Below are 12845 nucleotides of genomic sequence, written 5' to 3'. Positions count from 1 at the left end.
GAAGAAAAAAAATATACATGTATAAATATATATATATATATATATATATATATATATATATACACTGTCTCCAAGAAGTTATCAATTCTAAGAGTAAGAACTCCGGATGCATTAAAATGGCCCAAATACCTAACAGAGTAGGTAAAGTAAAGATGGACTGGATGGATAGATCATTTGTTACAGACCATTTACTTAAACTTTCTGATACACACATATTTAAGTATTAGACACTTCTGACAAAGTCTTCAGTGTTTAATTGGTCAACTTACAGTGGCCATACTAGCTCATCTGCTGGCAGAACAATACATTAAATCAAATACAAGATGATATATTGGTATAAGAGAGAAGATGTAAATAAAGTTTAACCTTTTTTCCCTAAAAAACTAACATTAAATAAGACCAAAATATCACATCTTGGATTTTCATAAAAAAGGAAAATAGCAAACCAAGGGTAAATTTCTAAGATACTCACTGCAGTACAATCTGTGATACAAAGAATAGAACTAAAAAGGCCAACAGTGGAGAAATATAAAACAAATTATCATACACATTATGGGATACTATGTAGCCATTAAAAATAAGATAAATTAAACTTGTGTAATGGAAATGAAATAATAATATCTGTGACATATTTTTGAATTAATAATATACATGCATATAAATGTTTATCTACATATACAGGCATAAATATAGATAGAGAAATTGACATAGATTTTATATATACAGTTGGTTATCTCTTAGAAGTGAAGTTTCTAATTCTGTGTCATCAGCATTCAATATAGAATGATACATGTCTTCACATTATTAAAAAATTTGCCAAATAGGGCTTCCCTGGTGGCACAGTGGTTGACAGTCTGCCTGCCGATGGAGGGAACACGGGTTCGTGCCCTGGTCCGGGAAGATCCCACATGCTGCGGAGCGGCTAGGCCCGTGAGCCATGGCCGCTGAGCCTGCGTGTCCGGAGCCTGTGCTCCGCAACGGGAGAGGCCACAGCAGTGAGAGGCCCGCGTACCGCAAAAAAAAAAAAAATTGCCAAACAAATGGTGAAGAAAGCAAACAGGGGTCTTGCACAGACCCATGAAGACAGTGTGCTGTGAACTGAGGTACATGTTTAAACACTCTGTACCTAACATCAGAAGAAGTTTTCTAACTCCTTTGTTTTTACAGAGGATTCACTGCTAGTGTCCTATAAAATTTGTTCTCTTCATGTGAACTTCAAACTTTGGTTTGCTTGATGGAAAGTTTTAAAAAGGCCAAGAAATTTGGAGCTACAATTTGAAAACTACTGCCAATTGAAAAGCAATTAATTGTGAGCTTAAATATTTCTGAAACCATAATGAAGAAAAAATGTATACTATAATTTGCAAACTATCTTCTTAAATACTTCAGAATTTATACATTGCACAAAATTAGGCCTTAACACTTCTCTTAGTTACTGGAAACTTTTAGTCATTAGCAAACATTTACAAGGAGATGGCAATATCAAAACATTCTTAACTTCAACAGTGTTTCCTGAAAGAAATGAGTCTAGCATTGTCATGAATTTGTCTACTATAACTTGCCATTAGAAAGAAGGGAAGTAACACAATCTGTGGTCTTCACACTGATTTCTTTTTCATCTTACTTAATCCTCTCCTCAAAATAATAATAATAATAATAATCCTAAAAGAGAGAAACGAGGTTAAACTATGCCAAATTGCCATTTTTGTAAGTCAAAATGTTTCAATATTGAAATTTTCATGTAGTTCAATCTAATAATATAATTCTCAATTTAAAATTGAGGAAACTAGGTTTTGAAGATTTCAATAAAGATACAGTTATTGAGAGGTAAAGTCAAGATTTCAACTTAGGTCAATTTGTCCACAAAATCCATGTTCTTTTCACTACATTATACTTTTGCCATTGATACTCTGAAATTTTTACAGATATTACTTTTTATTTGAAATGTAAGCTAATAGTCGCTCTGTGCTAGGAAAAAGCAATAGCAGGCACTTGGTTTTGATAAGAATTAGAATGAATGTCACACAAGACTTTAACAAATTAAATTTCATATATATAAAATTTGTGGGTTGAACAAAGTATATTTTCTTCTTTAAGCATGACACACTCAAGCTTTAAAACCAGTACAAGTCTAAGACTAGTTTTCTTCAGGCAAACCAAAGTTAAGGAAACCTTGTAGATCCATGATGATCCAGGCAACTAAACTTTTCCAAGATTTTCATTTGACTCATTTATCACTCTCTTAAGTTTTAAAAAATGTACAAACAAGATCAAAATAACTGAACAGTTCAATGATGGGTTCTACATAGTCCAAGCTAAGGCCCTAACCCCAGAAAATTCTATTGTAGGTAACAAACGTAATACAGAGAATGCCCAACAACAAATGCCATTTCTCAGGTGGGAGAAGAACTTCCTTACTGAAGCTCTACATTCTTGTGGTTTAATATGAGTCATTTTTTTTTCCAGTTGGAATCCATTAGTATAGACTACTGATGATATTTGCTTGGTTTTCCCTTTAGATATTCTGAGCTATGGAAAAAGAAAAGAAAAATGTATCTTCACCTATGTTTGCACAACTCTTAGCACTTTACAAATGTGCTTCGGAGCCTGTGCTTTTCAAACCAAGAGAATTAACAAAGCTCAGAGGCTCAAAGTAACTTAACAAAAGTAACTTGGCCAAGGAAAATCAGTGAGAACTAAAAACTCTCTCATCACCCTATCTCATCAGTATTTTCAGTAGACAGTTCTTATTTTCTTGCTCCACAACTGTCTCTTCTTAGGGCATCCTTGAAATCATGTTCCTATAGGAGGTGGGGCGACAGGGAGTTCACTCAGGATAAGATGTTAATTGAAAGGCGCGTAACAGAGGGTATACTGGGGGAATGGAAGTCAACAAAGAGAACCAAAAGTATACCCCGGGGGGTCGAGGGGAGGGGAAGAAACTTGTTTAGATCATTACCACTTCAGATCCTTCCAATGGACCTGAGCATTCTAAGATTATATTAAAGAAAATTACTTGAAATTTGAAATTGGCTATTTGATAACACTATCATAGGAAAAATGACTATAGTCAGAAAGGCATTTGCCATAAATCATTTCTTAAATTTATCTTGGCGTTGATGTACCTAGTTTTTAAAAATCTCAGGTGTATAAGATGCTTTCACTTTGTGTACATCATTCATCTCTTCTTGCCTTAAACTATGTCAGACCTCTGGGATTCCTGATATGTGTCTGGAGACTTCAACCATTTCCAAATCCATGAAAATCATCAAAGCATGCAACTTTTCCCTATAAAATATGTGTTGGATTCATCTATCCATAGATAGGAGTCATTGTCAAATTCAGCTTTCCAGCTTCTAAAAATGTAAACAAATTCTACTGATTATGGAATAACCATCTTCTTCATTATCTACTTTTTCTTTAATCCCATTGCCAGAACTGAAAAGAAACTACATTTCACAAGACTATTTATTACATCGACATTTATCACATCACAAAGCTGCATTAAGACGTGGATACTAAGAAGTAAGGTAGGCTCACTCTGCCTTTAGGTAACTTACTCTTATACTAAAGTCTCACTCTTAGTTCATGCCTTGGCAATTATTAATTACAACATGTCACAGCCCTTTAAGATCCCACTTCAATAATCAATACTGGAGTAAAGCATATTAGATGTTAAGGGCCACTTGTTGCTTTTCTGTCATGAAAATGAAATCTCATTTCTTTGTCCAAACTGCCCTTTACGACTCCCAAAGGAGCTCTGTTAGAGTACCAATGGCTGGAGCCTTAAAAGCTGGGAGGAATGAATAGGAGACAGAAACAATATGTAATAATAACCATTATGTTTTACATCTGTGATGCTTTCAATTCTTCAAAGTAGTTGCCTGTTAAGTCATACCTAATCCTCAGTACAACACTCTGAGATAAGTGGGATCATTTCATCCTGTTTTAATGGGAGTACAGAACAGTTAAGTGAATTGCTGTATGTGAATATGAAGGATGAGAGAAAAGGGAAGGAAAGAGGAAAGCTGGCATTTTTGGAACTCATTACATCATAGGCTTTGTGCAAGGTACTTTAATCCATGAGCAAATTATTTATAATTTCTGTGCTTTAGCTGCCTCTTTTGTAATAGAACCTACCTTGTAGACTAGTCAGGACTCTGACACTGAATGTATAAAGAATTTATCATGTCTGGCCCATGAGAACATTTCAGTGAATGTTGGCTCTAGCTATTATTGAGGTTACTTCTTTTAATTGTCTTTAAGGTTCACAGTAATCTTGTGAAATAGGCATTATTACCCTGTTTATCTGCTGAAGACTCCAAAATTCAATGAAGATTAATACAAGCTTTTCTGAATAAAATGCGTTCTACCTCAAGATAAAATTCCACTCAGCAATCATAACCAAGTTGCTACAAATTTTGCGCCAATTACAAATAGCAACTGACAGGCTTCCTTTGTCCACAAGGATTGGGGGTCAGCCAGAGGCCAATCAAAGGAAAGGAAAAGTCTCTGTCTTAATGCCATCTGCCATTTGCTCAGCAAATTCCTTCCATCTTTATATTTCTCTGAATTCCTTTTAATATTTTCATTGATAAGCATAAATAATTTCTATTACTATTTACTATTAATAGTATCAATACCATTAATGCTAAATAATATTACTCAATATTTATAGTAATGCTATCTTTTGCTAAGCACATATGCACCAAGTGCTAAACATTTCACTTGCATTTTCTCAGGGAATCTTCACAACTAACCTAAGAGGAAGATGACTTAAACTTAGTCTCAGAGAAGTAATTTGCCAAAATCATAAAGGGAGATAAATGCCTGAGCCAGGGTTCAAACTCATATCTATATAGCTCCAAAGCTTATGATATTGTCAATAAGGAATTAAGGATGATTGATTTTCCTCCATAGAATTACCTAGGCATTTTTAAAGTCAATTTTATGATCAACACAATGCTTACCGTCATGAACTAGAAACACTGACTAGAGTTTGAAGAACTACTGTCCACATTCAACTTTGCACTGAGTCCATCAAGAAGGCATTTCCCAATACTAAATCTGTCTATCAAATGAGATAAATGAACTAGAACAATACCTAAGGTGCCTATAACATTCTGCAGTTCTACAAGCTTCATTCCCTCAGGCTGGGTGATCCCTAGGAAAAAGCATTCAGCCTCCAGGATTATGAGGAAATAAATTTCTGTTGTTAAAGCCACCCACTCTGTGGTCCTTTGTTATGGAAGCCTGAGCAAATTAATGCAGTAGGAATCAGTTAGGATGAGGTATATCAGTCTGCTTCAGGTTTAAGAATAATCTATACACTATATTCTTATCTTTACTTATTAATACAAAAACACACAAACATACATACAAACAGTCTTACCCAGAGCCACTGTGGTGGGATGCATAAGAACCTTGGATAAGAGTAGAAAATTCCAGGCTCTAACCCTCTGTGTCTCAGAACCTCCCTGGAGGAGCAGCGTGACTGAGGGTGTGGTCTTAGTATGAGACAAATGTGGGCTCAAATTGGGCTTCTCCAGTTGTTAGTTATGTGACCTGGGGGAAGTTACCTAACCACTCAGAATCTGTTTCTCAGTTCTGTAAAGTGATCATTCTTATCCTCCAGGGTTATTATAAGGATTAAATTAAATATGTAAGGATTAAATGAGATTATAAAAGAGCAAAGAAATAACTGTGTCTGGTACATAATATGTGATTTTTTTTTTTTTTTTTTTGGGTACGCGGGCCTCTCCCGTTGCGGAGCACAGGCTCCGGACGCGCAGGCTCAGCGGCCATGGCTCACGGGCCCAGCCACTCCGCGGCATGTGGGTTCTTCCCGGACCGGGGCACAAACCCGTGTCCAATGCATCGGCAGGCTGACTCTCAACCACTGCACCACCAGGGAATCTCTTGGATTATTTTTCTTCTATCAAAATGACAATTACATATGGTTCAGCCTACAGTAATACTAATGTTGCCTAGAGGCAGAAGAGCCCAATGGTTAAGAGTACAAGTTCTAGAATCAGGATGTTTGGGCTAGAGATCTGGCTCTGTCACTCACTAGCAAGTTACAGAGCTTCTTTAATTCAATTTCTTACCTGGAAAATTAAGAATTAAAAATATCTACTCCATAGGATGGGTGAAAAGATTAAATTAATCCAAGCAAAGCTCTTAGAGTAATACCTGGTACTTAGTCCTCAATGAATGCAATCTGCTATTGATACTATTAATAAGGAAATGAAGGAAGTAGATTTGAAAATCTAAGAAATTAATTCCAAGTTCCAATTCTATGCTATTTTGGATGGTATTGATAAAAGAGAATTATACATTGGGTATTTAGGTGAATATAACAAAGAGGTTAATCATTGTGCTAAAATTCTGCCAAACATCATAGAATCAGAAAAAATTTAAATAAAAATAAATCTCATAATCCTTAACAATTTGTCAAAAACAACTGTAATACTGGAAATATATGTTATCTTGGGTGTAAATCAATAATTTTTCATAACTTCTTGAATTGCACAATATCTTTAAATATCATTTCACATAAGATGAAAAACTAGTGGTCTACAGAGTATGGCGTTTAATGTGTCTTGCATATATCTATAGAGTTGTTAATTATAACAGGCTGAATATTGGACTGACAGGAGCAATGAACCAGGATAGTGACCAAGCCACTAATCGAGTGAGTAATAATGAGCAAATCACTTCAACCTCATTTTTCTATTTGGGAAAATGAGGAAGAAATCTAAGTAAAGATTACAAAGCTCTCTTTCAAGTGTAAAATTATATGAATCTCTATTGTAAATGGATTAAGTACATAATGGTTGCATCAATGTAATGTAACTCATTTCACCTGTCAATAAACAAAAAGTAAATTGTTTTCGAGAGCAGAATGTTAAGAATAAACACAAATAAACAAACAAAACCAACTTATTTAAAAGCATCCTCTGAATTGAAACCACAATATTCTGTGCAATAGAAGGAAAGAGTTAATGATCAAGCCTTTTCTGAAAATGACAGGAGGCATACAGGAGGCATATATTCCTTCTCAGCAGAATTAAAGCTGCCTACGCCAGCTGTAAAACCAACAGTGACTTAAAATCCTAAGTCTGTTTGTCCAGAGACTCCGATCTCCAACCTTAAGAAACTCACATGACATCAGATTTCTGTCTCTGAAAAATGTTAATTATGATACAAGTCTTAGGACTCTTGAGAGGGTAAATTGTTAATGTTTCTAAATCACTTGAAGCATAATGATTGACCAAAGAAAGATCATCATTGTAAGATTAGAAAAAAACCTCAATGCTCACAACTTTCTTCTTCACAACTTCTTACTGAGATACCAATCAACATAGGTATCTCAATAAGAGTTTAAAAACAAGAAAGAAAAGATCCTCATGACCATGTAGCAGATCTAAAATAATAATTGTGAGATAAAGCAAAAAAAAAAATTAAATTCTCATCATGGCACCGTGAGAAAAACTAGGTTTTTCTTCCCCAAATATTAGCTTTGGGGAAAAATATATAAAACAAAGACTAATTGAATCTGGTACCATAAAATGCATTCTCTTTGCAAATTAAAATGTTTATATCAATTAAATTATATCCTTTAATTGTTCAAATGTCAGAAATAGAACTCAGAAATAGGTGAACATGAATATGAAGGCTTCTATACTATAGATAGTATCCTGAGTTAAATTGCCCCAACATTTCAAAAAATTTAGGAAACTGAATTTCTCAGAGTCTGTCACAACACATTAGTATTTGCTATTAAAGTACTAAATACATTTTCCATTCTTTGAAAATAAATAAATCAAGACAGATTTCAACTTAAGTAATCAATGGAGTCCTTTGTTTAAAACATCGTTATGGGAAGGTGAGGAAAGTTATTGTTTGGTTTGTTTGTTTGGGTGTTTGTTTTGGCTTTCCTCAAAACACTTTTTTTCCCTCTTAGCTAATTTTAAGATTCCAATATTCACAGCATGTCATAATTAAACATCTCCTAGGAAGTGCACAGTCTGATTAGCACATTAACTCAGGCATAAACCAGCCGTGACCATGTTGCCTCCAGGCCTGGGTCAGCCTAGTCTGGGAAAAAACAATTCTGCTGAAAACTCCTACTAAGACATATTAAATCCCAACATTATTTTATCTTCCATCATTTAAGATCTTCTTTTCCCTTAACCCTTAATTTTGGTCTGAGAACAGTCACCAAGGCTACTAGTAATAAAAATGGATACTCCAGTTCTGAATTTTACCTTCATTCTCAAAGGCTCCCATCCCAGAAAGCTAGGAAGATTAGGGAAAAGTCAGAGATATTTTTATAGTTATATGCCAATAACTAGAGTGCACAACTTCCTACCCAGTATTAACTCCTGTTCAGGAGAGAGGGAACAAGACGACTACCCATATGCTGATGTCTTTTTATTGGGCTGACTGGTGACTAGTTGCTTGCCTTAAAGCAAAACGATAAATGCACTTGGCCATGAAGGTAGGAAAATCTCCCCCCACCACAGCCAACACATATACTGTCCAAAATGGTACCCACTAACCACACATGGCTATTGAGCATGTGAAATGTATCTAGGGCCACAAAAGAACTGAATTTTTAGGTTCATTGATTTCATTAATTTAAATTTTTTTTGAAGATTTTTTTCATATGGACGATTTTTAAAGTCTTTATTGAATTTGTTACAATATTGCTTCTGTTTTATGCTTTGGTGTTTTGGCTGCCAGGCATGTGGTATCTTAGCTCCCTGACCAGGGATTGAACCCGAACCCCCTGTATTGGAAGACGAAGTCTTAATCACTAGACTGCCAGGTAAGTCCCTTAATTCAAATTTAAAAGCTGATATTCATTTGTGTTATAGGAAAATCTTTAAATATGTTTGGAACAACTTGGGTATGTGAATACACGTTTTCATCTGTAAAATTTTATGAAATTTAAACACAGGTCAAGTATTTCTGATGAAAATTTAGTGACTGAATTGTGATGTACATAAGTGTAAAATATACACTGTATTTCAAGAACAGGCAAAAATAATGTAAAATATCTCAGTAATAGTTTTAAAAAATACTAACCACATGTTGAATGCTTCAATCTATTACAGTACTTTGGATATATTATTTTAAATAAAATATATTGTTAAAGTTAAATGCCACTGGCTTCTTACTTTTTTGAATTACTACTGGAAAATTTTAAATTACATATGACTCACATTATATATCTATTGGGCAGCACTGATAAAGAGTAATACTAACCAGTAACAGAAATATCTGAGATGGGCCAGTGAAGTGGTTTAGACAATCTGTGTAGTATGAGGGAAAAGCAAAAGGCCAGAGAGCACTGCATTCAAATCCTAGCTTTGACACTGACCACCCAAAGGAACCTGATCAAATCATTCATTCAGATTCCTCAGCCTATACATCCCCAGGTGCAAATGGGAAGAATAGTTTCCTAGCTCAAACACAGCATTTGTAAAGTGACTAGTATATCATCAGTGTAAATAAACAGTTGAATAAATCATCTTTCAACAGAAAGCAGAGATTTCAGACCACTACAAAGAATTTACTGCTTCTGAATGTCTATGTCTTCCTGCAAATGAGCTATATCCTGTGGACCCTTTATTCCTATAAGACTAGTACAACTTTATTATTACCTTACATTTTACAGATGCATAACAGCAACCTTAGACTAAAGGCTATTATCAAAATGTTCAACAAATGGAAGTACTGTTTCCATTTGTGTTTTAAAGTGGTAGCAATCAAATTCATTTCCAGAAATACCATCATAATTTTTATGAACTTAAAATTTACCTAAAAGGGACTTATAATATCAGAGTACCTATGTCCTTTTCAGGATTCCTACAGCTCTATCATGGTGGGACCATGTTCTTGTGAGTGCTTGGTAGGCTCTAAAAAGCTGCTCTAAGGCATTAAGTTCATAATATATAGTTATTAAACATGTAAAACATGGGAGCCTGCAATATTTATTTTAAAATTAATTATATCTCATCATTATACTGTATTTCTTTGCAATTTGAAAAATGCCTGCAAATTCTTATACTATGCAACAATGCCACAATCATCAAAAGATTAGAAAAGATAAGCCAAGGACAAATAAAATTAAATACTCCTTCATTAAACAATAGTCAAACTATAGATAGAGTTCCTTTTTCAGTAAAAGTACAGATAATATCTATTCCAAATGGTGCAGATAAATTAATGACTAGAAAATTCAGATAGGTGATTACTGAAAAGTGAGACTTTGTAAGTCATCTTTCTTCCTTCGCCATGGTGCCAAGAAAAGCTATTCCTTTCCACTATGACTTTTCATAAAATGTTGACTCCTGACTTGATGGGTTAAGGGTCAACTCACTATGATCATTCTTATGTTTCCATGAAAACTAATTTACAACGACCTTTCTCTCCTTCAGTCTGCCTCTTGCATTTTTTACTCATAGTCTTCCATTGAGTCCTTTTATCATTTTTGTCTTCATTCAACTGATTAATATTTATTGAGCCCCTACTATGTGCCAGCTATTCTGTAGGCCTCACCATTGAACCTCACTAGCCTGTCATATTATTCAAACAAAACCACTGAAGTGGGATGAGGTAGAGAGAGGTGAAACATATATTTTTTAATTAGTTGGGTTATATATGTGTGTGTGTGTGTATTCTTCATATCTGACTTGTCACCAAAATAAATTTAAAGCTGTTACACAGCATCCAAACTCATAAAAAATTAACTTGTTGGTTTCCAACATAATTAATTTTTAAATAAGTTATCATTTTAGCTTATACAATGTCATAGAGCTGAAATCCAGCGTTCAATTATGACATTCCAAGTTGTCTAGGCTTAGATTTTATATTATTACAACTACGTCCTGATCAAGATTTACCATTTTTTAAAGGCAAATTTTACCATCGTAACTCTCAAGAGTTTTCTCCAAGTTGTTCATAAGTTATATAATAGGTCAGATATAGCTCCCACTGAAAAACCTCATGTTTGCTAATTTATACCTAAGGGGGAATGTTTAGGAAACAAAGTAACATGATAGGCCAGTAAACCTTCCTGTGTTCCTTAGAGAAAATTTTTTCTTAACTTGTTTATTGAATTAGTTGTTGGAGTTTCCATTAGATTGTAAGCAACCTGAGGGCAAAGGGGAGGTGTTACTCTCTATGTGCCCATTTGAAAAGTAAAGGTTTCATGACAGTTTTCTGGATGGCTGGATGTCAGGTTGGCTGGACAAAAGAAAGAAATGTTCAGATTTAGGAATCTGCAATAAAATGAGTTTAATCTTTGAGACTATGTTTATCAATCCATCAGTTGAAAATACAGATGTTGGGTGATTATGATGTGTCAATGTAGGTCATCAAATTGTAACAAATGTATCACTCTGGTGTGGAAGGTTGATAATGGGAGAGGTTATGCATGTGTGGGGATAGGAGAACATATGGGAAATCTCTGTGCCTTCCCCTCAATTTTACTGTGAACTTTAAACAGCTCTAAAAAAAATTCTTTAAAAAAACAGTTGTTAAACTTTAAAAATATCAACTGTGTGAACAACAGATATTGAAGATAGTACCTTACTGTATAAAATGAAATATACATCAATTAATTCAGCCTCAATTTATTGCAATCTTAATATGTGCCAAGCACTACTATAGGAGCTGAGGTTTAAAGATAAATGAGCTCTATAACTGTAAAGCAGGAAATGGAAGGCTGGCTCCACTAAATTCATCTGAACTAATCAGAATTTTAAATAGTCATTAAACCATGAAAAAAAAAATGCATCTCCTATTTAGAATGTATTTTCTTCCCCAGTGAAAAGGAATGACAAAATCTGCTTTTTTCAGATGCCCTAAGATTTTTCAATATGTTTTATATTTTTTGCTTTTGCTTAGAAAAAGCTGTCTCCTTGTATTGTACAAAGTAAGATGTCCTCAGTGCCACTGCCTTTTGTTCAGGAGACAAGTAGGAAGGGGAAGGAGAGGAAGAATAAGAACAGAAACATCATGGAATGGAGAAAAGAAAAATATTGACCTGAGATAAATCAGAGCAAAGTTTTGCACAATATCGTTCTCCTATTAGACCAGAGCACTGGGACCATAAGCAGCCGTTAACCTAGGGCAAGCCGCTGAGAAATGCCCAGAAGTGAATAACCACCTTAGACACATACTTTGTGAGAACTGACAGTAAAAGGAAACAGTGCAGAAATTCTCTGTAAGTTGATGGGCGGGCTGAAGTCTTGATTTAGTAAAAACTAAAATCCTGTCATGGGTTGGTCCTCCAAGTGAAGGAGACCTCAGGACTCTTTGCAGCTGGCAAGGAGTAGCACTTTTCTCAGATACTACTAGCCCAACAGTTCACTTTAGAAGATACTATCTTTGGCTCTTAAAAGAGTCAGTCGTTTTAACTTGGACCGGTATAAATGATAAATCATGAAAACTTGACCACTTTAGACAGTAACAAATGTTTCTGAAATGAACAACCCTCCTGGTGTTTCTTTAATGAATGTAAAAACTGACCAAGCTTTGTAGCATCCTCTGCCCACATTAAAGCCATTCCACAGGTCAACCAAGTCCCACTTACCCCCAACATCTGGTGGAGGTAGTGATACTCTGGCCCTTGGTTATACAGCAGGAAGGTTTTCCAGAAAAGCAGGACATTCAGGGACAGCCAGATAAGCTAAATCATATGAAGGGTGAGAGAAAAAAATTAAAAATAAACATTACCTGATGAATGGACACCTCAAGTACATTCATTGGACACAGTACTTTCAATGGAACCTCAATTAGTCATTGCAACAAAGTATTATTGGAAGAGAAGT

At 34.9% G+C, this 12845-nt stretch overlaps 1 protein-coding gene across 1 annotated transcript in view; it reads right to left on the bottom strand.

Annotated features, from left to right (window-relative positions):
* The window catches only part of NOX4 (NADPH oxidase 4), a 145243-nt gene that overhangs the window by 129911 nt on the left and 2487 nt on the right, over window positions 1–12845 (bottom strand). Inside the window, exon 2 of the mRNA XM_029209577.1 lies at window positions 12608–12703. Coding sequence (XP_029065410.1) covers window positions 12608–12703 — 96 coding nt within the window. The remainder of the gene's footprint in view (window positions 1–12607; window positions 12704–12845) is intronic.

The sequence above is a fragment of the Monodon monoceros genome, unplaced genomic scaffold (assembly GCF_005190385.1).
Source record: "Monodon monoceros isolate NGI ecotype Baffin Bay Population unplaced genomic scaffold, NGI_Narwhal_1 Super_Scaffold_7, whole genome shotgun sequence".
In the NCBI taxonomy this organism is placed as follows: domain Eukaryota; kingdom Metazoa; phylum Chordata; class Mammalia; order Artiodactyla; family Monodontidae; genus Monodon; species Monodon monoceros.
This window is presented reverse-complemented; position numbering and strand designations above follow the sequence as displayed.